The sequence below is a fragment of the Trachemys scripta genome, chromosome 5 (genome assembly GCF_013100865.1).
Source record: "Trachemys scripta elegans isolate TJP31775 chromosome 5, CAS_Tse_1.0, whole genome shotgun sequence".
Classification (NCBI taxonomy): Eukaryota; Metazoa; Chordata; order Testudines; family Emydidae; genus Trachemys; species Trachemys scripta.
Window position 1 is genome coordinate 59,109,425 of NC_048302.1, and position 21,547 is coordinate 59,130,971.

Here is a 21,547-nt window from a genome sequence, read left to right on the forward strand (position 1 = left end):
CCCCTTTTCCCACTACTGCAATTTTTACCAAGTATCAGAGGGATAGCCGTATTAGTCTGTATCCACAAAAACAACGAGGATTCCGGTGGCATCTTAAAGACTAACAGATTTATTTGGGTAAAAAAACCCACTTCTTCAGATGCATGCAGTGAAAATTACAGATGCAGGCATAAATATACTGACACATGAAGAGAAGGGAGTTACTTTACAAGTGTTAACAAGTTCATTCAGGTAGATGTGATCCACTCCCAATAACTGATGAGGAGGTGTCAATATCAAGAGAGGGAAAATTGCTTTTGTAGCGAGTCAGCCACTCCCAGTCCCTATTCAAGCCCAAATTGACGGTGTTATGTTTGCAAATGAATTGTAGCTCAGCAGTTTCTCTCTGAAGTCTGTTTTTGACGTTTTGTTGTTGAAGAATGGCTACTTTTAAATCTGTAATTGAGTGTCCAGGGAGACTGAAATGTTCTCCCACTGGCTTTTGTATGTTACCATTCCTGATGTCTGATTTGTGTCCATTTATCCTTTTACGTAGAGACTGTCTGGTTTGGCCAATGTACATGGCAGAGGGGCATTGCTGGCACATGATGGAATATATCACATTAGTAGATGTGCAGGTGAATGAGCCCTCTGACGATGTGGTTGGGTCCTATGACAGTGTCGCTAGAGTAGATATGGCGACAGAGAAGGCAACGGGGTTGTTACAGGGATTGGTTCCTGGTTTAGTGTTTCTGTTGTGTGTAGTTGCTAGTATTTGCTTTAGGTTTGGGGGCTGTCTGTAGGCGAGGATTGGCCTGCCTCCCAAGGCCTGTGGGAGTGGGGGATCGTTTTCCAGGATAGGTTGTAGATCGTTGATGATGCGCTGGAGAGGTTTTAGCTGGGGGCTGTACGTGATAGAGATCTTATAGATCAGAGGTCGGCAACCTTTCAGAAGTGGTGTGCCGAGTCTTCATTTATTCACTCTAATTTAAGGTTTTGCATGCCAGTAATACATTTTAATGTTTTTAGAAGGTCTCTCGCTATAAGTCTATATTATATAACTAAACTATTGTTGTATGTAAAGTAAACAAGGTTTTTAAAATGTTTAAGAAGCTTCATTTCAAATTAAATTAAAATGCATGCAGATCTTATCAGTTTAGTGCAGTGGTTCTTAACCTGGGGTGCACGCACTCCCTGGGCGTGCGAGATGCCCTTTCTGGGGGTGCGAGACATGAGAGATTTTTTTAGAAGGTAGATCATCAAAAACACAAATTAAGCACAGGCACGTAAGTACAACTACTTTGTTTCATCAAACCTAGGTATTTATTAACATTACACATTTTTAACGATTACTGTAATATACAAAGTTTTTAAATTTTCAAGTTTTTAAGCTAACTGTAGTGTAATTTTTGATAAGGGGTGCAAGTACATATTTTGAGAACTCCAGATCATCAGCGGGCTGAGCAGGGCCAGGTTTGGTGTATTAAATTGCTCCCCCTAGGTATGTGCTACTTAAGGTGTACTACTTACGGCTGCCAGTCCTGATGCTCTGAGCGGCACAGTAAGTGGACAGGGAACAGAGGTGGTTGGCTAGGCGTGGTACTCCCAGGGAGCCTGTCAGGGGTCGGGGGTGTGGATGGGGTTGGGGCAGTTAGGGGACAGGAAGTGGGGGGTGGTTGGATGGGAGGGTGGGGTCCCGGCGAGGCGGATGTGGTGGGGGTGCCAGGAGGGGGTGGTCAGGAGACAAGGAGCAGGGGGGGGTTGGATGGGTGGGTGGTTCTGAGGGGGGCAGTCAGGAGGCAGGGGGTCCCGGGAGGGGCCGGTCAGGAGACAAGGAGCAGGGGGGGTTGGATGGGTCAGGGAGTCATAAGCGGGGCAGTCAGGGGGCAGAAAGTGGGAGGAGGAGGACTGTTTGGAGAGGCACAGCTTTCCCTACCGGGATGTAGTGTATCAAATTTCTCCCCGAAGGAATGTGCTACTTATGGTGTACTACTTACGGCTGCCAGTCCTGGTGCTCCGCAAGTAGCGGATGGAAGCTGGTCTGGGGTTCCGTCCGCTGGCTCCTGCCAGCTGGGGTCCCGACCGCAGGTCCCGCTCAGCCCACTGCCGTTCACCCAGGCCGGCAGCAGACTGAGTGGGGGTGGTGGCCGGGACCCCAGCCAGCAGGCCAGTAAAAATGGGCTTGCGTGCCACCTTTGGCATGCATGCCACAGGTTGCTGACCCGTTATAGATGTAAGCAGAGTCAGAATGAGCTCTCCCCTGACATCTGGTGGTGAGCTGTGGAAAAGGATTTCAGGGGTTGATCTCGTTTGCATGGGCACACCCACCCTGCCTCGCATGATGGACTGCTTGCCCAAATGGTCACTTTGGCTGCTGTGGGATCCCCAGTCTCTTTGTTATTGGGGCAGGAGTAATAAAGAGTTGCTATCCTGGTTATGTGAATCAAGGACAGTAGAACTGTACTTGACATTTTATGACAGAGGGACTCACCCTCACCCAAGTAGTACCCACTAGGCAGGGGACATGGGTTCTAAACCCCAGTGAATTGAGAGAGGCTGGGGCCCAATAGTGTTGGCCCTAAACACCACTTTTACCCCTCCTCTCTCCAGTATGCAATAACAGAGCTAATTTTGACTCCATTAGCGGTCTTGTTACGTGCTACAGAGCTGAAATCACTGATACCTGGGTCTAAGCATTAGACCTACTTTGGGCTAGTGGTCCACTGGCACTGAGGCTCCCCTACTACCAGCTAAAGTCACTAAAGAGCTGAGAGCTGTGTTAAGTAAGGGGCTGAAGACAAATTGGTGAGCAGCTAGCGGAGTGGTGTGGATAGCGGAGAGGCGTGGCAAGTGGAGTGGATAGCAGGGTGGCTGGTGGAGCGGAGTGGCTAGTGGAGAGGTGTGGCAAGCGGAGCGGCTAGCAGAGCGACTAGTGGAGAGGCATGGCAAGCAGAGCGGATAGCAAGGTGGCTGGTGGAGCGGAGTGGCTAGCAGGGCAGCCAGCGGAGAGGCATGGCGAGCAGAGCGGCTAGCAGGACGGCTGGCGGAGAGACGCAGCTGGCAGTGAAGACTACAGCAGAACAGCATGGCAAGGCGTGGCAATCAGTCCTCAACCTGAGTGCGATGTCCCCTCCATCCCTCCCCCCACTTCCACCCAGGCTGGGAGGTAAACTCTGCAGAGGAACTTCTGAACTCTGGGGGCTGCACTGACCAAGGTCAGAAACTGTGTGTATGCGCGGGGGGGTTGGGTGGAGAAATGACTGTTGAGTTGCTGGACTTAAGACCCTGAGGGGAAAAAGATGCTGCCAAACTTACTTGGGGGTGGGTCCTTTGCTCATGATTTCTGTTATGAATCCTGTTCGTGGTGTTTTCCCAACATAATGCCGCAGTGTTTCCCTCCTTTATTAAAAGGCTTTTGCTACACTCAGACTCCGTGCTTGCGAGAGGGGAAGTATTGCCTCTTAGAGGCGCCCAGGGGGGTGGTATGTAATTGTCCCAGGTCACTAGGTGGGGGCTCAAGCCGGTTTTGCATTGTTATTGAAATGGAACCCCGGCCCTTCTTGCTGCCAACTATGATGGGCAGGAGGCTTACATAGGCATTTGTCTCTGTCTGAGAGATTGGAGCAAATGCAGCTGTATCTTAGGGCTTATCTGTAGACAATGGATCTTGTGATGTGTCCTGGATGGGAGTTGGAGTCATGTAGGTAAGTACAGCAGTCCATAGGTTTCCAATATAGGGTGGTGTTTATGTGACCATCAGTTATTTGCACTGTAGTGTCCAGGAAGTGGATCTCTTGTGTGGATTGGTCCAGGCTGAGGTTGATAGTGGGGTGGAAATTGTTGAAATCCAGATGGAATTCTTCAAAGGACTCCTTCCAATGGGTCCATATGATGAAGATATCATCAATGTAGCACAAGTAGAGGAGAGATGCTAGCGGATGAAAGCTGAGGAAGCATTGTTCTAAATCAGCTAAGCTACAATTCATTTGCAAACTTAACACCATCAGTTTGGGCTTGAATGGGGACTGGGAGTGGCTGGCTCACTATAAAAGCAATTTTCCCTCTCTTGGTATTGACACCTCCTCATCAATTATTGGGAGTGGACCACATCCACCTGACTGAACTGGCCTTGTTAACACTGGTTCTCCACTTGTAAGAGAACTCCCTTCTCTTCATGTTTCAGTATATTTATGCCCGCATCTGTAAGTTTCACTCCATGCGTCTGAAGAAGTGGGTTTTTTACCCACAAAAGCTTATGCCCAAATAAATCGGTTAGTCTTTAATGTGCCACTGGACTTCTCGTCGTTTTACTGCATTTTTAGTATTGAATCAGAGCTTTATATAGTCACCAAAAGTGCTTTCATGCAAGTCACATGTTTGAGACTGGCTCTGAAATGATTACAATAAGGAACACAAATGAATTGCCTTGAAACACAACATAAAGTCTTCATTATTAATTGAATTCCTTTTCTGTCCTTAATAAATCTTCAAAAGAAGTCACTTAAATATTACTCTCATTAAAAGAATATACAGAAAGTAAATTCACTCCAAAATTAAAAGAGGTATTGAAGAAAAGGTATTACCATAAAGTATTTTTTCTTGTAATTATTGAACCAGTTACAGCACAGCAGGTAGTAAGATCCTGCATGGATTTTGAGAAACATTGCATGTCTGTCCGTTAAGCTCTGAGCATAGAGCAGCCATAAAATATCACTGTCTGCTAAAGCCACATATTTTATGGATTACTAGAAGGTTTGTGCAGTCATGAAAGTGATTTTATTGCCATAGAGCTATTATTCTTTATAGGAACTCCACTGACTTTGATTTCTGGAGAGCTGAAGAATACCCAGCATGAATTTAGAAATCCAGAATATGAATTTTACAAATTGCTATAAACTAACACTTAAACTAAATACAGTGTTCAAATAAATACCAACAGTACAAACTAGCGGAATAATTAATGTTTAGTTATAATTATATATTGACCAATAACTTCTGTACTGTCTAGTTTTCAAGCACATGGAGTTGTCTGGTTTGTGGTTTCCCCTCCCCCATTTACAATCAAGTTAGAGTTTTAAAAGATTACAACCGCATTAAGCAGACCACCAGCAAAGTCTACTTAACTCTAAAACATTTTTTGAAAATGTAGAAAGTGAGAAGTCGGACTTGATAGCTCCAGAGACTGGTAATAGGATGCAAAGGCCTTTTATTTTTCTGGGGGCAGGATCGAGAGGTTTGTCTCAACACTGACCCAGGTTGATAACGATCTGTCAGCTTTTGATTGCTGTTTGAGACCTACGTGAAATAAGTTCACAGTTCAATTCTTAGCAATTACAATTTGCATTAGTTGGACAGAACTGAATACATTAAAGAACTAACCTCTCATCTCCCCAGCTCAGTGCTGAGGGACACAGATGAAAGAAATATGTACTGCTGAAGCCTGTACTGTTCTGTGCAATGGCTAAAGGGAGGATTTCAGTCACCAAACCCAGCAATCTGACACCTTTCAGAAGCACTAAATACCCTTTTTTGAAAAAGCAAAACATGTAAGGGAAAAAAACCCAGAATATTAAAATACAAGTCTTTTAAAAATCTACCCTTTCCATTAGTGGCTGTTGGAAATATGTACATTTTATGTAAGAACAAGCATCTCTATTACTTTGTCTTCTATTTATGTTTAATACATAAAACATGAACAAATCCAAAGTCCTGCAGATGCTCCTTGGTTTTAAACATACTTATATTGTATTTCAAATATATTTCCTGAAAATCCAGAGGCCTGTCCCTATCCAGTACATTAAAAATGGATATTTTTTGTAATATGCTATTGCGACTTTATATGAAATCCTTTCTTGCTGAGATGTGCATTCCGCAGCCAAAAAAGTACAATCACATCTCAGAGATTTTGTTATTCCATATGCCTCAGTTTTGAAGAAATAAAATTAACTTAGAAGCTCTAAAACGTGAGCTACAATAATTCTCTTATGGCCCTTAAAAGTGCAAACTATTCTAGCAGCAAAATGCTTATGGGTTTAGATAATTTGACAGATAAAGCACATGATCTTTAGATTCTGGACTTTCATAGAGACTAACATTTTGTTCTAAAAACAATAAGTATATTTTCTTTATTCAATCCTTAGAAGAAAATAATCTATAGCACAGAACTACCGTGTGTGATTGACAGTAATTTGTCACAATTTGTGTTCTCTTCAAGCTATTTTTAAATATAATTTGTTATACCTTTCATATAAAAATGTACACAGTTCTTTTTATGCTCCATGTTTTTTGAAATATACAGCTACACTATAAACTACAATCTGATCCTTCAGTTGAATCAAATTCAGGCACTGTGGCCCAGTTAAAGGTATTTAGGCACTGCTGTCAATGGGATTTTGGCTCGTGAGTGCCTAAATCCCTTTGAAAATGAGACTTAGGATCCAAATTAGTTAGACATTGGAACACTAAAAGCAGCAACACCTACATACCTTTAAAAATCTGGGCCTATATGCCGAACAGCCACATAGTGCACTATCTTGTACAACACAATATACTAAAGTAGGAACATTAATTAACTATTTTATGCTGAAATTCAACAAGTTATAGAGATCCTGGGCTCTGTTGCAGACACCAGCACACACTATCCCTGGACAGCATGATGGGGAGCATTACACCAATGTAGGAGAATCCTTTGATAGTACAGGTTGAACTTCTTTATTCCGGCACTCCCTGGTCCGGCAACATCTGTGGTCTGGCATAGGCACCGACTCCCAGTCTGGGAGCACCCACGAGCACCCACAGGGAAAAATTAGTGAGTGCGGAGCATCCACTGGCGTCAAGTTCCCCCTTCCCTCAGCCCCCCGCGTGCCAGCGGCCCCATGCTTACCAACTCTTCCTCCCCTCTCCCAGGGCTTCCGGAGCGCCACGAACAGCTGATTCGAAGCATTCAAACTCTGGAAGGGAGGTCAACGACCTGGGGCTAATGGCTGGGACCCTGGATGGGGGGCTGGCAGCCAGGACACTGGGTGGCAGTGGGACCCCCAGGTGGGGGGCCATGCTAGGCACAAAGCCTGAGGTTGCTGTAGCATCCCCCATACCCCTACTTCCCATGCCTATGGAGACCCGCTGGCACTCTGCATTGACCTCCTGTGGTTTGTCAAATTCTCTGGTTCGGCACCGGTCAGGTTCTGAGGGTGCCAGACTAAAGAGGTTCAACCTGTACAGGGTTGAGGTTGTGGTTCCTAGGCCACACCCACCTTACAAGTGACACCAACATAGGAAGCACAGCCAAGGGAAAAGGGGGTACGACTGGGTTATCCATACCCCAGCAAGCTCTAGCTGCCAATTGTTCCATTGAGGTCAATGGCATCTGATACAAATTAGAGCAGCCTGCAGCTTCTAATTTACACCTAGGAAACAGGCTGGCACAGAGCCACCCCAGCATTATGGAAAGTGCAAAGGTGGTACATACCATTCCTTTGTTGCACTGTGCATTCAGCTATAGTCCAGGATCTGGGCCTTAATCAACTACACTATACACTACTATATTATGAAAACACACATACAGCACCAACATCTTCTCACCTTATTTACACAAAACTCCCCTTTAAGTCAACTGACATTTTGCATGAGTAAGGAAAGAAAGATTTAGCAAGCAGAATCGCCTGTACTAAAAAATGCATATGCTGTGTTAGATATTTTAAAATATCACTGCATATAGAAAAAACACTTCTGAAATACACACTTAATATATATATTGAATATTTAATATTTTAATTGCTAAAATTTTATATTTAATTTGAATGTGTGAAGATGATACACTAGATAATGAAACACATACTACTTACCAAGCAGACAGTCTATATAGTGTATACAAAGAATTCTCTCTTCCACTCAGATATCGAGGAGAACATCTCAATGTATCTTGTAAAATCAGCAAGAGTGCTTGTGCTATTGTACAGGGCATAGTTTAGAATACAATATACAATACAAAATATTACATAATGCACCTTTCCACCGTATAGTTTCTCTCTTACTCTAAATCATACACTAAATATACATCTGCAATATATACTGAAACTTATGCACTGCATAATAAAAACAGCATTCTACTGTTATACAGCACCCAGCATCCAGGCAAACAATCAGTTTACCTTATACTGCATCACACTGATGGAAGTGGACATTTGGGCAAAGGTAATGGAGAAACACCTACCTTTAAAAAAACAAAAACGATTTTAATGTCCATTTAGAGCAGACAAGACTTTACTTTTTAAAATCTCACTAAAAAGATCTTCACACAATGTGACGCTAGCAGACTAGGTGTAAACTCATGCCAGAGCCCCAGGCCAATTCACTTGTATTTTATTATAGATCAAAGTGATTGTTCAATATAGGAGTGTATTTGGTGTTTAAACATCATAAAACTAAGTGGGATTGTTCTCACCTATTTGTATCCCATTATAACATCGAAGCAAACATTTATATTGTGTATACCATTGTAATTAAATAACCCATTAAATTAGAAAGAAGCTTTGTGAAATGCAAATGAAGATCTTTTAAGAGAAAAGTGCTAATTTCAAAGCAAGTGGTCATTGTGTCTGATGATCAGAGATTAAAGACTCTGAATGTATTCCTCACTCTCCATCATCAAAGGAAAAGCCAATGTGGGTAGCAACCCTGCCAGCTTGTTTTTCTATGAGAAATGCGATAAGTATGGATTCAAGGAAAGACCCTGGATCTCTGGACTGTTTGGACTCTTACAGGGAAGTGTACCAGATGCAAGCAGTAATGGGGGCCGGGAGGGGAGGGATAGCTCAGTGGTTTGAGCATTGGCCTGCTAAACCCAGGGTTGTGAGCTCAATCCCACTTAGGGATCTGGGGCAAAATCAGTACTTGGTCCTGCTAGTGAAGGCAGGGGGCTGGACTCAATGACCTTTCAGGGTCCCTTCCAGTTCTATGACATAAGTATATCTCCCCCGCCAAAAAAAAAGATCCCCAGAGACAATCTGGGTACCCTAAAAATACTTTTGGAACACTGGCAGTTTATTACATCACTGCCACTATTTGCAATTACAAACTGTGACTCACTGTGCATATATTTTACCAGCTTTAACCTCTCAATAACTCTCACTTCCTTTTCTCAGGTAATAAACAGTTAGTTAACCACAGAATTGGCTACTAGTATTGTCTTTGGTATAAGACCTACAGTATCAATTGATCTGGAGTAATTGACTGGCCTCCTGCAACTGGAAGCAACCTAAATGGGATGTGGTTTTTGGTGTAAGTAACCAGGTTGTCTATGTGGCAAGATAAACTGGAGTGTCTAAGGGGACTGTCTATGACTCTATGGTAAGACTGGTATAGTGATCCAAGAGTTCACATTTGTCACTGAATTGGTGAAATCTAATTATAGAACACACCGTTACTTTGGGGTGTCTGCCCTGTTTTCTGACTGTCTGCCCCGAGATAAGCACTTTGAGTCATGAGCTACTCCGGACATTGTGGCACACAGTAAAATGCATAGCGACCAACTGCTCTACTTCAGAAGGATGATAGGTCAATTCATCCTATCAACTCCCAGAAAACTAGGTATTTCAAATCTGACTCTGACTACACCACCATTCAAAGCCACTACTGTTACTGCATCAATATAATAAATAATAAAAATAATAACATTTACAGACCTTTTATTCAGAGCACTTCCTGATATTAATTATTAATCCTAAAACATTTTAAATAATACATTTTAATATTACAACTAAAACATTTATATAGCACTGTAAACATAAAATATAACACTGTCTCTGCCTTGAAGAGTTTACATGACAAATTTATGTCAGAATTTGATTTAGTGATCTTGCTACGGGTTGAAAAATTTCTCTTTGCAAAATCCCGTCAGGAAAATGTTTTGCATCAAAATGATTCAAAGGAACAGTTACCAGGTACATTTTAGGATACAAAATATATTATGTTCTTAATGCACCAGAAAATGGATCCTAGTGTCATATATGCAGAAGAGTACTTACACCCAATTAAATTAAATGAATATTTACATGTCAAGTTTCAGCCTGTTATGTATGAAAGAGACAAATGTTATATTCCCCACACATAGAGTCAGCGAAGACTAGAAACACTGACAGATCCTTGACTATAGTGGCATGTCAGTTAATACTGTATTCCTGATACATACCACACTAAAACTCCATAAGCAGCACTATAGTGGATACTGAAAAGCATTCCTAATCATTCCAAAAAGCTTCAAAATAAAGTTGAGATGGATTTAAACCTACATTAGCAAGGAAATTTAGAGCTAAGACTTCCACTCATTCCTCAATGCACTACATTATGATCAGCAGAACAGTTCAGAAGAGAGCTAGTTTATCATCACCCATGAGACTGAGACCTACAGAACGGTAGTAGAGTACTTTGCAACTTATCCATTTATGTTAACATTGAATGCTTATGGTATGATTCTGTAGCATGTATCATTCAGTCTAAAGCTATTCAGCACAAATCATTACAGGGCAAATCCAACCCACAGCCTAAGTAACCAAGCTGGCGCTGGAGTGAAACATGGGCACAGGCAGGGAGGAATCCTCACCACCACTCAGAGGTCTGCAGGCCCTTCTACGAGATCCTCTTCAGCCCACGAGGGGGGGAATTGTGAGGAATTATACAGAGCAGATCCTCTGGCTTCATCCCATCCCCAGCCTCCCCCTGTGCACTGACACACAGGAATTGCCAGAGTGGAGATTCATGCTGTGCAAGCCTCCCATGCTACCTCCACCATTATATACTGTGATAAAAAAAAGAGGCCTGTGCAATAGGCAATAGAACTATGGATGCTGTGCTATTACCACCTCTGACCCACTTTACCCTTATCACCCTTACCCTTCAAGCTGGACAGGAAACAGTTTTCCTGGCCCACAAATATCTCTGAGAGTTTGAAATTTTTTCCCCCCATCTTGAATCAAGATGAAAAGTCTAAATTTCAAAAATATAAACACACTGAACTGTTAGTTTTCAGTCAATCAGAACATTTTGTTTTAATAATTTTGAAATATTTTGTTTGGATTTCAGCTTTAAAAAAATCTTTTTCAGTCTAATTAATTTAAATGTTGAAACAAAAAGTCATTTTGAACTGGAAAACTGACTTTGAAACCTTTTCCCCCCCGTCAGCATTTTTTACAAGTTGGGGAATTTGTTGAACCCAACCCAGTTCCAGGCAGAGTGGATTTGATTTAAATCAAATTGATTTAAACCATAATTTAAATCACTAGTCAGGAAGACTCGATTTAATCATGGATTTCTACATAAAAGTGCATTCTTGTTGGTTGTTATAACCTTAATACATATTCTTCACAACTCAGAGATAGATGTTGGTTTCATTTTTAGAAGGTACACACTATACATTTTTAAGTGATTTATTTTGAAAACTTTTCAGATTAGTTTTATAGCTATATCAGAAAATGAATGATTGGTTATTTCATTTACCAAAGGTAATTGGAGCAGATATTTATGAAGTCAATGGGAGGTGAACTATCTCCAATTCAACAGGTTAATCATTAATATTTGGAGGATTTGCTTTCTATGCTGTATTAAGAGGAGAATATCACCAGACAGACATTTAAATTGTTTTATTTAACTAAAACAACAACGTTATGTATTCTGGAATTTTTTTCTTCAATCGCAAACATATAATATTTTAACAAAACAAGCATATGAATTTTTGAATTTAGTTAAATATTCAAGTTCTTTAAAATCAGGTTTGTTTTTGTTAAAATTGTTTTTAACTAAAATAGTTAGATAAAATATTTTTTTTAAATAACAAAAATTAAATCAACTACGTCAGCCAGGTCAACATGAGAAACTTAAAATATTGGCTTCTGCAGCTAACTCAGTTGTCTTCACCTTCATTTTCCCATTTTTTCATAATCTGGAAAAGAAAAACAAGCTTTCCTGCTTTTTCAGGTCCCAAACGATTTCTCAATTTGGAATGAATTAGTCCAAAGGAAGAAAATATTCTTTCTACACCGGCAGAAGACGCTACTGCTGTTAAAAGTGAGATTATCACTTCAACAGTCTCTGAATCCAAGTGCTTAAGTGATTTCCACTTGTTCACTGGTTTGACTTTCTTTAAAGCATCATCAGCAAATGGTTCTTATTCCCAAACTGGGTCTCTTTCATGGCCTGCTGCCATTATAGGTTTTCCCTTCTAGTGAGGGAATGGTATGGTAGATCTCAAATCAATGAAGGCTACACTCAGAAAGACCTCAAGACTTCTGGAACATGCTGCTCAAACAGCTTCACTTTTGTTTCTACTGCCTGTCCCTCCCTTCTCACGTTTATCTCCAGACTTCTCCTTGTCCAGATCTGTTCTGCCCCCAACAATCTTCTATTCATTGAACTTTTTGAAACTTTGCACTTTTAGAGAGAGGTAAGGGATTGACTCTGTGTACACAAATTTGCAGAGGGACAATAGGGTTGAGGTATGTTATTTCTCACCTCTATATATTATATATTTAAAAACATTTTTGCTGTCAACAAGCATGTTATCTCTGGAGACACAAATCCAGAGTTTGAGAACTGCAAAACTAAGCATCTCTGATGGTATCTTCTAGACTGAGCACTGAGTCCCATTGGGTAGATAGAAAGATTAACCTAAATCTATACAGAAGCCCCTGGAACCCCATAAAATTGGGTCCCTAATCCATGAACTATTGGAACGCATTACTGACAAGTTCTGTGGATAATCCCCTTGCAGCTTGGACAGAAGCCATGGAAGATACCAATGCCGGGATTATTTCCTGGTATCTGGCTCTATTCCTTCACTGTATGCCATTAGGTTGGCAGCAGCACACTTGAATGCTAATTCATTTTCACATGCTGGGTGGGGAGTGGTACCACTTGAGTTGTGGGCCACATATTTGTCAGACCAAGTAGAGGAAGGTGCAGGGGCATTACCTAGTCCCCAGTACACAAAGAGAGTTTATTCCAACTCCCCAGTTCCTTGTCCTGGACTCCTGTGAAAAGGAAAGGTCTATAAAAATATCTCTGCTGGAGACACACAAGGGGAAGAGTGTTTTGGGGGGAAAAGGCAGGTCTTTTCACCCAGGCTCTATGGGCTCAATTGATGGCAAGGCTGAGTGGAGCACTGTTTTGGGATGGTTGGTATTCTGCTTGCTTGTTTGTTTTTAATGTAACACTTTTTGCTTATGTTACCTAGTTTTGTTTACCGAGTTTCTCTTGTTGTCTGTTGCTATATTTTGTTTCTGCTTTGTCATCTCACCAGTAAACAGCGAGTTTAAGATAAGTGTGCTTATTACTCATAATGGCTTGTGTGTAGTAGCACGACAATTTTTAAAAAATCTACAAAATTTATAACTAAGAAATTTACTCTGTGCATTTCAATGCATACTCTTCCCCTCAACTTCACAACATCCAATAATCCATTCATTTCTGTTTGGTTCCCCCCGACACACACACACACACACACACACACACACCCTTTTAAGGATTTTTTCCTGTTTGTTTTGGGTGATGATTCTAAATTATTCCAACGTAGTTGTTCTTCTCAGTGATGCAGTCATTATGTTGTCAGCTTCTCTGAATTAATAACTTCTTATCTCAGCTGCTGCATATAAATTCAGTTTATTTTCCAGAAAATAGTTTGTCTCTTGCTGAGCAGCAGGGATATTGTAAGGACAAGTCAGATTGATCTTTGTGTTTATGCAGTTAATAGCTGACTTGCATCTCTCTAACCTACCTGAGTGCTTGCTGACCACCACACTGTGTCAGAAGCCATATCAAACCAAGAGATGGAGCAACTGTTTCTACTAAATTAGCTGGATTTGCAAGAAAATCTGCCTAAATAAAACGAATCAGTATGAACAAAGTTTTAATTTTTTTCTCATTGCTGCTGAGATTGCACTTAAAGCATAGGCAATGGCATTTTCCCATGGCGGTAGGCACTGGAGCAGTGAAAGCATACATTGTTTCCACATGAGAGGGCCAGGTTCATTCAAGCTATCCACACTTATAAAGCCAGTGAAATTAATCAAATGCAGATTTAGGTGCAGAGCGATCCAGAACCGTCCACACAACTAGTCTATGAGACATCATTTCCAACAAGAAAAAGACAGAAATGAAGGAAACCCAAACACCAATCAAAACAGGAGTAAAATTTCTTGTCAGGCAAAAATTCTTGACCACATCTTATCATTTGGATACAGATGAAAAAAAATGCCCAGCATTTACCGACTGACTAGATTTATAGCAGGCTAGTAGAGCAACTACTGGCAAGATCTAGAACATATCTCTTTGTTACCAGTCATCAGTTTAGTGGGGAGAAAGTAAGAGGCTTATATACTTTACCCATCTGGGTTGAAAAATCTACTCATCATTGAAGAGTGGGAAGATTTCCCTAATGAGCCAAAGGGATTAAACCATTCATTTCTGCAGAATTTAAATTTTCATTTTAAAAAGGTTTTTAGCTCCTACAGTTGTGAACCAAAGGTAAACCAATGCAGATAGCCTTATTATGCAGATAGCTTCAGTCCATTTCTGCTGCTAATAAGTTTGCCAAGCAGCAGCAAAGCGAAATTAACAAAATTCTTCACTTTTCAAGGTTCTATTCAGAACCATGAAAGCAACAATGACACAGTCAATAATGATGTCAGTTTCATGCAGGTTCTTGGTAAAGTTATGAACAGTAACAAAGTCAGATACTGGGCTTATAGGCCCCAAGAAAATGGCTAGAGGAGGGGTGGAAAAATAGAGACTTTCCCCCTCCCCACCAATAATTGCAGCTGGAAACCTGTGGGAGAGCAGTTACCACAAAACAGCCAGGATGCTCTGGAGGGGTGGGAAAGAGAGAAAAAAGGGCTTTTTCACCCATCCAATTGTCCAAGCCATTGGCTTGAAGCTTCACAATTGATTAGACATATGCAAAGTGATGAGAAAAATGCAGCCCTCAACTAGAATCCAGAGTCAACACCCATGTAGAAATCCCAGCACCCTCCCCATTCCTAGAAGCTGGAAGTGTCTGAACTTTAGTGGGGCATTCCCCTGGCACCTTGATGTTATCTTTTGTGTGTACCTCTGGCAAATAGGTTTAGTCCTCCAGCTGATAGGTATACGGCCATTTTTTCAAGCTCTGCTCATAGTTACAACAGTGCAGTGACAGTCAACATATACTGTGAATTCGACACTTGCATGACCTGCTGGAAAACCCTCATTCTCCACTAGTATATTTAAACCTTTTTTCTTTTTAAATAAGTGTATGTATATTACATTTCTTTTGGTCTCCACTCCTCCTTGAGGATGGTAATATATACATGACTAAATCAATCTTACATCAGGAATAATCAGTTCCTACTGTAGATTGAGGCCACATCAATTTAAAAAACAACTTTCCTTCAGCACCATGGACTGCTGGCTGCAATCCTCCTCATTATTGCTACCACTTGGGAACCCTAATGAGGCTGAAGTATCCAACTAGCAGCAGATAAACTCCTCAGATGGTTTTGCCAGCTTTTCTATTTGCTTCTCAAAACATGAAGCCAGCAGGAAACATATCATGTGACCTGTAGCCAGAGGGAGTTTAAATGGAAGAAGTTTTTGGTTTTAAAGGTTACTATCTTCAATAAAGAGCTGATTGCAGCACACTAGAGTGCTAATATGAGCTAATCGTTTAAAACACTAACTACATTTTAAACCCAATAATTTTTATAAGCCAAAACTCCCCAAAACCAATGGTGACATGGATATTTTGAAAATAACAGCCTTGCAAAATTCTACTCAACCACACTTGTAGAGGAGTAGTAGTTTGACGGGCAAGTAAAACATCTTTCAAAAAAAATAATTAGCATTAATCATCATGGCAAAGGGTCAGTGAACTGACCTTGTTCATTGGCAGATAAACTTTTATGATCATATTACAAAGCTGACTATTCCTTTTTCCTTCATTTCAGTTCCCTCAGAATCATGCTGTCTGGCTCCTTCCCTGCAGCAAAGCTTCAGAATCCATCTTTCAGGAATAACTACCATTAGAACCAGCTCATAGGGACTCTGGGTTTATTATCTAGCCCTAGTTTCGAAGAGTTTTTATATGCCAAGAGATACAAATTAAATCTTTTAAAAAACACTTCACAAAACCCAATACAATAAATACACCGTTTAGCTCAGCCCTATTGGGACTAGCTCTTATCATTGAATAGGGGCTCAAAATGGTGCAGGTGATGTAGTAAAATGATGTATTTGGTGGCATCACAGCAGAGCAGAAGCCAAGCAGCATAACTATGGAGGAGTTGAAATGAAGAGCACTGGAGAACAAATCTAGTTTCAAGTCAGTTATGTGTTGAATGCCAACCAATTGCCCTTGCTATTCACTCACCATCTATAAAAAACAAAATGTATCAATTAATTGCAGTGCTTAACACATTGTGGGCACTACTGAAGACAAATAATACATTCCTGTAATTTTTTGCAAAGGATGTAGTTCATATTAAGATGAACACAATTAAAGCTATAAAGACCAGATACAAAATAATTCATCACTTTGCTGACAGAAAGCACACATGAGAAAATCTACCATTCATGTGATCCATATGCTACAACTAGGATTTAATTGGAAGCATATCTCCATGGTAAAGAGACCAAACACTAGGAAAAACCCCACAACGCTTTGGAACAAAAAGATTCCACTAGCAGAAATATGGTGTGAATAAACCCTGGTTGCAACACATGAAGCTAAGGAAAAGTATACTTACTGTGAGCTTCCCTTCCTGTTTTCTTTACCTGCTATGGCTCCAGTTAGGGTCAAAATCACTATCAGCAGTTTATTCTGTATTTTTTGAGGGTTTGGTGGTTGGTTTGTTTTTTAGTTGCATCCTATGGGCTAGATCCTATAGACACTTACAGATATGAGTTATTTTACTCATGTGAGCAGCCCTACTGAAACCATGTAAGGAGTTATTCACCTGAATAAGTGTTTGCAGGTTCAGGTCTTAATGTTGGAACATATTTTACTGTATCCATGTTGAAAAACTAGCCAACTCTATGTTACACCAGCCTCCATAAAACTAGCTCACCAAGACCACCCAAGCAGGCAATCCTGAGTAGGGCAACTAATAATACAATTATAATTTTAATTTCTAAAGCAACCACACTGAAGTACAAAATAAACACTAAGATTTGTGCAAAAATAACTCATTCCCCCACTTTCAGTTTGTTCATCTTGTACCAACAGAACCAGAACTACACGAACATCTTGAAGCCATGACTCTGTCAAAAAGTGATTCTGTTCTATTACACCATATGTAGCAAATGGTAATGCAAAGCCCAGAGGATACTATGAAAGAGAAAGAACAATATGTATCCCCTGGGTCTGTGGAATGTTTAGAAGAACAGTTTGGGACCAGAAAGACTTTTCCCCCAGAGAAACCACAAGGAGCCCAAAAAACTATTGTTCTTCTGAGAACCAAAGTTTGCCTCACTCATATGGAATGGCAAAACCCACAGCCTGCTGTACAGCCTCAGGAGATCCTTGTGCCTTTCTTTGGCTCCACAGAAGACCAACTTCAATAAAATTGTGCTGCCTTGGATCTCTGCAACTAGTCCATTCCTCCAGAAACCCCTTTGCATAAAAGAAAAAGCAGATACATAGTGAAGTTAATATTGATCGTAAGGGTTTAACTCTACTACGGAACCCATGCCTGGTTGAGGATAACAGACACTCCATAACTCTACAGCATATCTTCAATGGTACATGGCAAAGGGGTGTACCATGCTGCAGATGCCTCTTTTCTATGATTTCAGCATAATAATCTGTAGAAGTTTTCCAGAGAGGCCCAGGAAGGGAGGATTTTGGAAGGGGTGTGTGAATTTCCTTGGTTTCCCCCAAATCAGCAACATGACCTACCAGTTTTAAAAACGTGACTGTGTTTGCAAAAAGGAAATTATTTCTTTGGCTTCCTTCTTACAACTAACTAATGAGAGAAGCAGGAAGAGAATTGTTATGCCTTACAATCAATGCGAGTGCAATGTTTTGAAACGAGAAGCCCATGGAGGGGGATGTTGCGATTGGGGAGTGACAACAGTTAAGCTGACACTATAGGAGTTCAGATACTCTCTGACAGCCCTGCCTTGGGATCACAACAGGTGAGGTTTAACACATCAGCCATAATGTCAGCCCGATGCACACCCTGCCAAGGCGGCTTGCTGCCCCCATGCATCCCCCGAGGGATGCTCCAGGGGGCTGCTACAGGCCGGAGCACAGCGGGAGAACAAACCCAGGTGTCTCGGGAGAAGATGCTTAAAGAGCCCCGAGACTCCCCTCTTGCTCCCGCCCCAGCAGGGCTGCCCGGCGGGTCACTCCCCCCACCCGCGGTGCCCAGCCCAGTTACCTGCAGCAGGCAGTGCCCGGGCCCCGCGTGCTCGGCCAGGCTGGCGTTGTAGACCTGCTGCTCGAAGACGGGCTCGTTGTCGTTGGCGTCCTCCACCCGGACGCTCACCAGGCAGGAGGCGGAGAGCGGCGGCTCCCCCAGGTCCCGCGCCACCACCCGCAGCTCCAGCGCCGCCTCCCGCTCGCGGTCCAGGCCGCGCCGGGTGCTGATCACGCCGCTCAGCGGGTCGATGTGGAAGAGCTCGACGGCCGAGGGCTCCCCCGCGGGGCCCGGCGCCGCCTCCAGGGCGTAGCGCACCTGGGCGTTGGGGGAGCCGGGCTCGTCGGCGTCCGAGGCGCTGAGCCGCAGCACCGTGGTGCCGGGAGAGGCGGCCTCGGAGACGGCGGCGCCGTAGCGGGGCTGGGGGAAGGCGGGCGGCTGGTCGTTGATGTCAGCGATGCGGAGCAGCAGCGTCTCGTGGGCGGAGAGCGGCGGGGAGCCGGCGTCGGTGGCCGCCAGGCGCAGCTCGTACAGGTCGCGGCTCTCGCGGTCCAGGGGCCCCTCCACGCACAGGAAATAAAGGCCGGCGGCGCCGCCGGGCCGCAGGGCGAAGGTGCCGTCCCCGCCCTGCAGGGTCAGGCCGAGCTCGTCCCCGGCCTCGTCGGGGTCCGAGACGGAGACGCGCGCCACGTAGTCCCCCGGCCGCGCGGCCTCGGAGAGCCGGGCGCCGCCGCCCTCGGTCAGGTAGAGCACGCGGATGGCCGGGCTGTTGTCGTTCACGTCCAGCACGGCGATGGAGACCAGCGCGCTGCCCACCTCGGGCTCGGCGCCGCCGTCCCGCGCCTGCACCATGACGCGGTGCAGGGCGCGGGCCTCGCGGTCCAGCGGGCGGTTGACGCGCAGCAGCCCGGTCCGCTCCTCCACGGCGAAGTAGGCGGCGGGGTCGCTCTGGCGGCGGTTGATGAGGTAACGCACCTCGCCGTTGGCACCCAGGTCCGGGTCGGTGGCCTGCAGGCGGCAGACGGCGGTGCCCGGCGCCGCGTCCTCCCGCACGCGGGCCCGGTACTCGCTCTGGCTGAAGGCGGGCGCGTTGTCGTTCTCGTCCAGCACCCGGATCTCCACCTGCAGGCGGCCGCTCAGCCGCGGGCTGCCCCCGTCCCAGGCCTCGATCACCAGCCGGTGCGAGTCCGCCCGCTCCCGGTCCAGCCGCCGCAGCAGCACCAGGTCCAGCGGCTCCGGGGGGGAGCCGTAGCGCAGCTGGAAGAGCGGCGGCGCCTCCTCCTGCCCCTCGGCCAACAGCGTGTAGCCCTGGGTGCCGAAGCTGCCGGCGTCCGGGTCCCGGGCGCCCGGGAGGCGGAAGGCGGTGCCGGGCGGGCTGAGCTCGGAGACGTTGAGCCGCAGCGAGTCCCGCGGGAAGCGGGGCGGATGGTCGTTCACGTCGGTGACCGCGATCTCCACCTGCACCATCTCCCCGCGCAGCGTGGCCGCCACGAAGCTGTAGCGCGCCCGCCGCTCCCGGTCCAGCCGCCGCGCCGTGCGGATGATGCCGGTGTCCGGCTGCACGTGGAAATCCGCCAGCACCGCCGACTCGCCGCTCCCCTCCGACAAGAAGAAGCCTCCCGGCTGCCCGTCGCCCGGGGGCAGCCCGGCCCGGATGTCCCCGACCAGCGTGTCCGCCGGGAGCCCCTCATCCACCGCCAGGCTCAGGTTGTAGAGCTGGGCTGAGCAGCCCCCCGCTGCGCACAGCCACAGGGGCACGAGTAGCGGCAGCAGCCCGGCCCCAGACGCCCCTAGGCCCCCGCGTCTCCTGCTCCGCTGGGGGAGAGGCCGCTCCTGCTGCCTCTGGCACCTGCTGCTCGCCCTCGGGGGCAGCGGCCGCTGCCCCATTCTCCGCTGCTCCCCCCTTCTTCTCAGCCGAGAGCTCCTGGTCTCTCCGCAGCCGGAGGATCCGAGCGCCGGGTGCTCCCCAGACACCTCCTCACAGCCAGCCCAGTGCAATGACACGGGGATCGCTTCTAATTCCGCATCGTGGGGGGTTTGTTTGCAGTCCTACGGCTCAGCCGGGGGCCCCTCGCCGCGCACACACTGCTGTGCGCTCCTCCACCAGCGCTGCCGGATGCCTCCTCTTCGCTCTCGTCTCCTTTATTTCTTTCGCATCCGCGCCTCGCTCCGCTGGCCCGACCGGCCGCTTCCCCCCGCCGGAGTCAGGTGCATTATTCCTGTTGCTAGAGCAATAGGAAATCCTCTAAACCACACACACACACCCGCCAAAGTTGGTGCGGGGAATAACAAGTGTGTGAGAGAGGCGGGAGGGGACAGCTTCCCGGCTGCTGCTGCAGCTGAGACGCCTGCTCAGCCTCCTACCCACAACGTCTCAGGAGTAGCAGAGCTGCAAACACACCCCCTCCCAGTCTTCCCCATGTGACTCGGCTCTCAGACAAGGGCAGACTCCGCTCCTACGGATAGCTGGAGCAAGCACTGCAGCAGGGAGTTGTCCCCTTCTCTCTGGCTGGGATGCGAGACGCTGGGAAGGACAGCACGCCAGCCAGATCATGCTAACCTGAATCTAGCGTTAGAGGAGACATGCAGGCCCCCAATCAAGTGATCCATGCAAAGTAGTGATTTAGGATCCTAGAGAGAAATAGGGTTTTATCCCCGTTTATCTTGAATAACCTTATAGATCAGACACAGAAATAATCACTGATGATACAATTGGATAGAAGGACAAATTGTGCCAAAAGAAGAGCTCCTTAGCTTGTGGGGTTAATATAAAGGATAAAATGAGTAAGTACACCCAGGGTTGTGAAACCACATTAATTCTGTTTGTGGAACTATTAAATAACGTGATGAAAAACAAGCTTCTTGCAGAGCCGCCAGAATAGAGGCGGACGGGGTTGACTTTGGGCTCTCATTTTCAACAAAGTCACAACAAAGATAGACTGGAGGTTCTTAAAATGCAGAAAATTGACAGTCTGGGAGAAGTTCCTGTCTCGTGCCTTAATAATTTCAATGCAATGAAGTTTTCTTGAAGATTGTAAGACTCCAGACTGTGTGGATTGATAATGATTTCACATTTTTATAGAGCCTTTCACCCAAGTGGAACCCAAAACACAGCACAAATTTTATTAAATAATTATACAAAGCCATTAGCTGGATAAAATTGCAGCTATAGTCCCTATAGTTAG

The 21,547-nt window shown here is 44.9% G+C and overlaps 1 protein-coding gene across 1 annotated transcript in view; it reads right to left on the reverse strand.

Annotated features, from left to right (window-relative positions):
- DCHS2 (dachsous cadherin-related 2) overlaps positions 1–20,693 on the reverse strand; it is a 209,046-nt gene extending 188,353 nt beyond the window's left edge. Inside the window, exon 1 of the mRNA XM_034771520.1 lies at positions 18,384–20,693. Within this exon, the coding sequence (XP_034627411.1) occupies positions 18,384–20,249 (1,866 nt within the window). The 5' untranslated portion in view covers positions 20,250–20,693. The remainder of the gene's footprint in view (positions 1–18,383) is intronic.
- Positions 20,694–21,547: the final 854 nt, after the last annotated feature.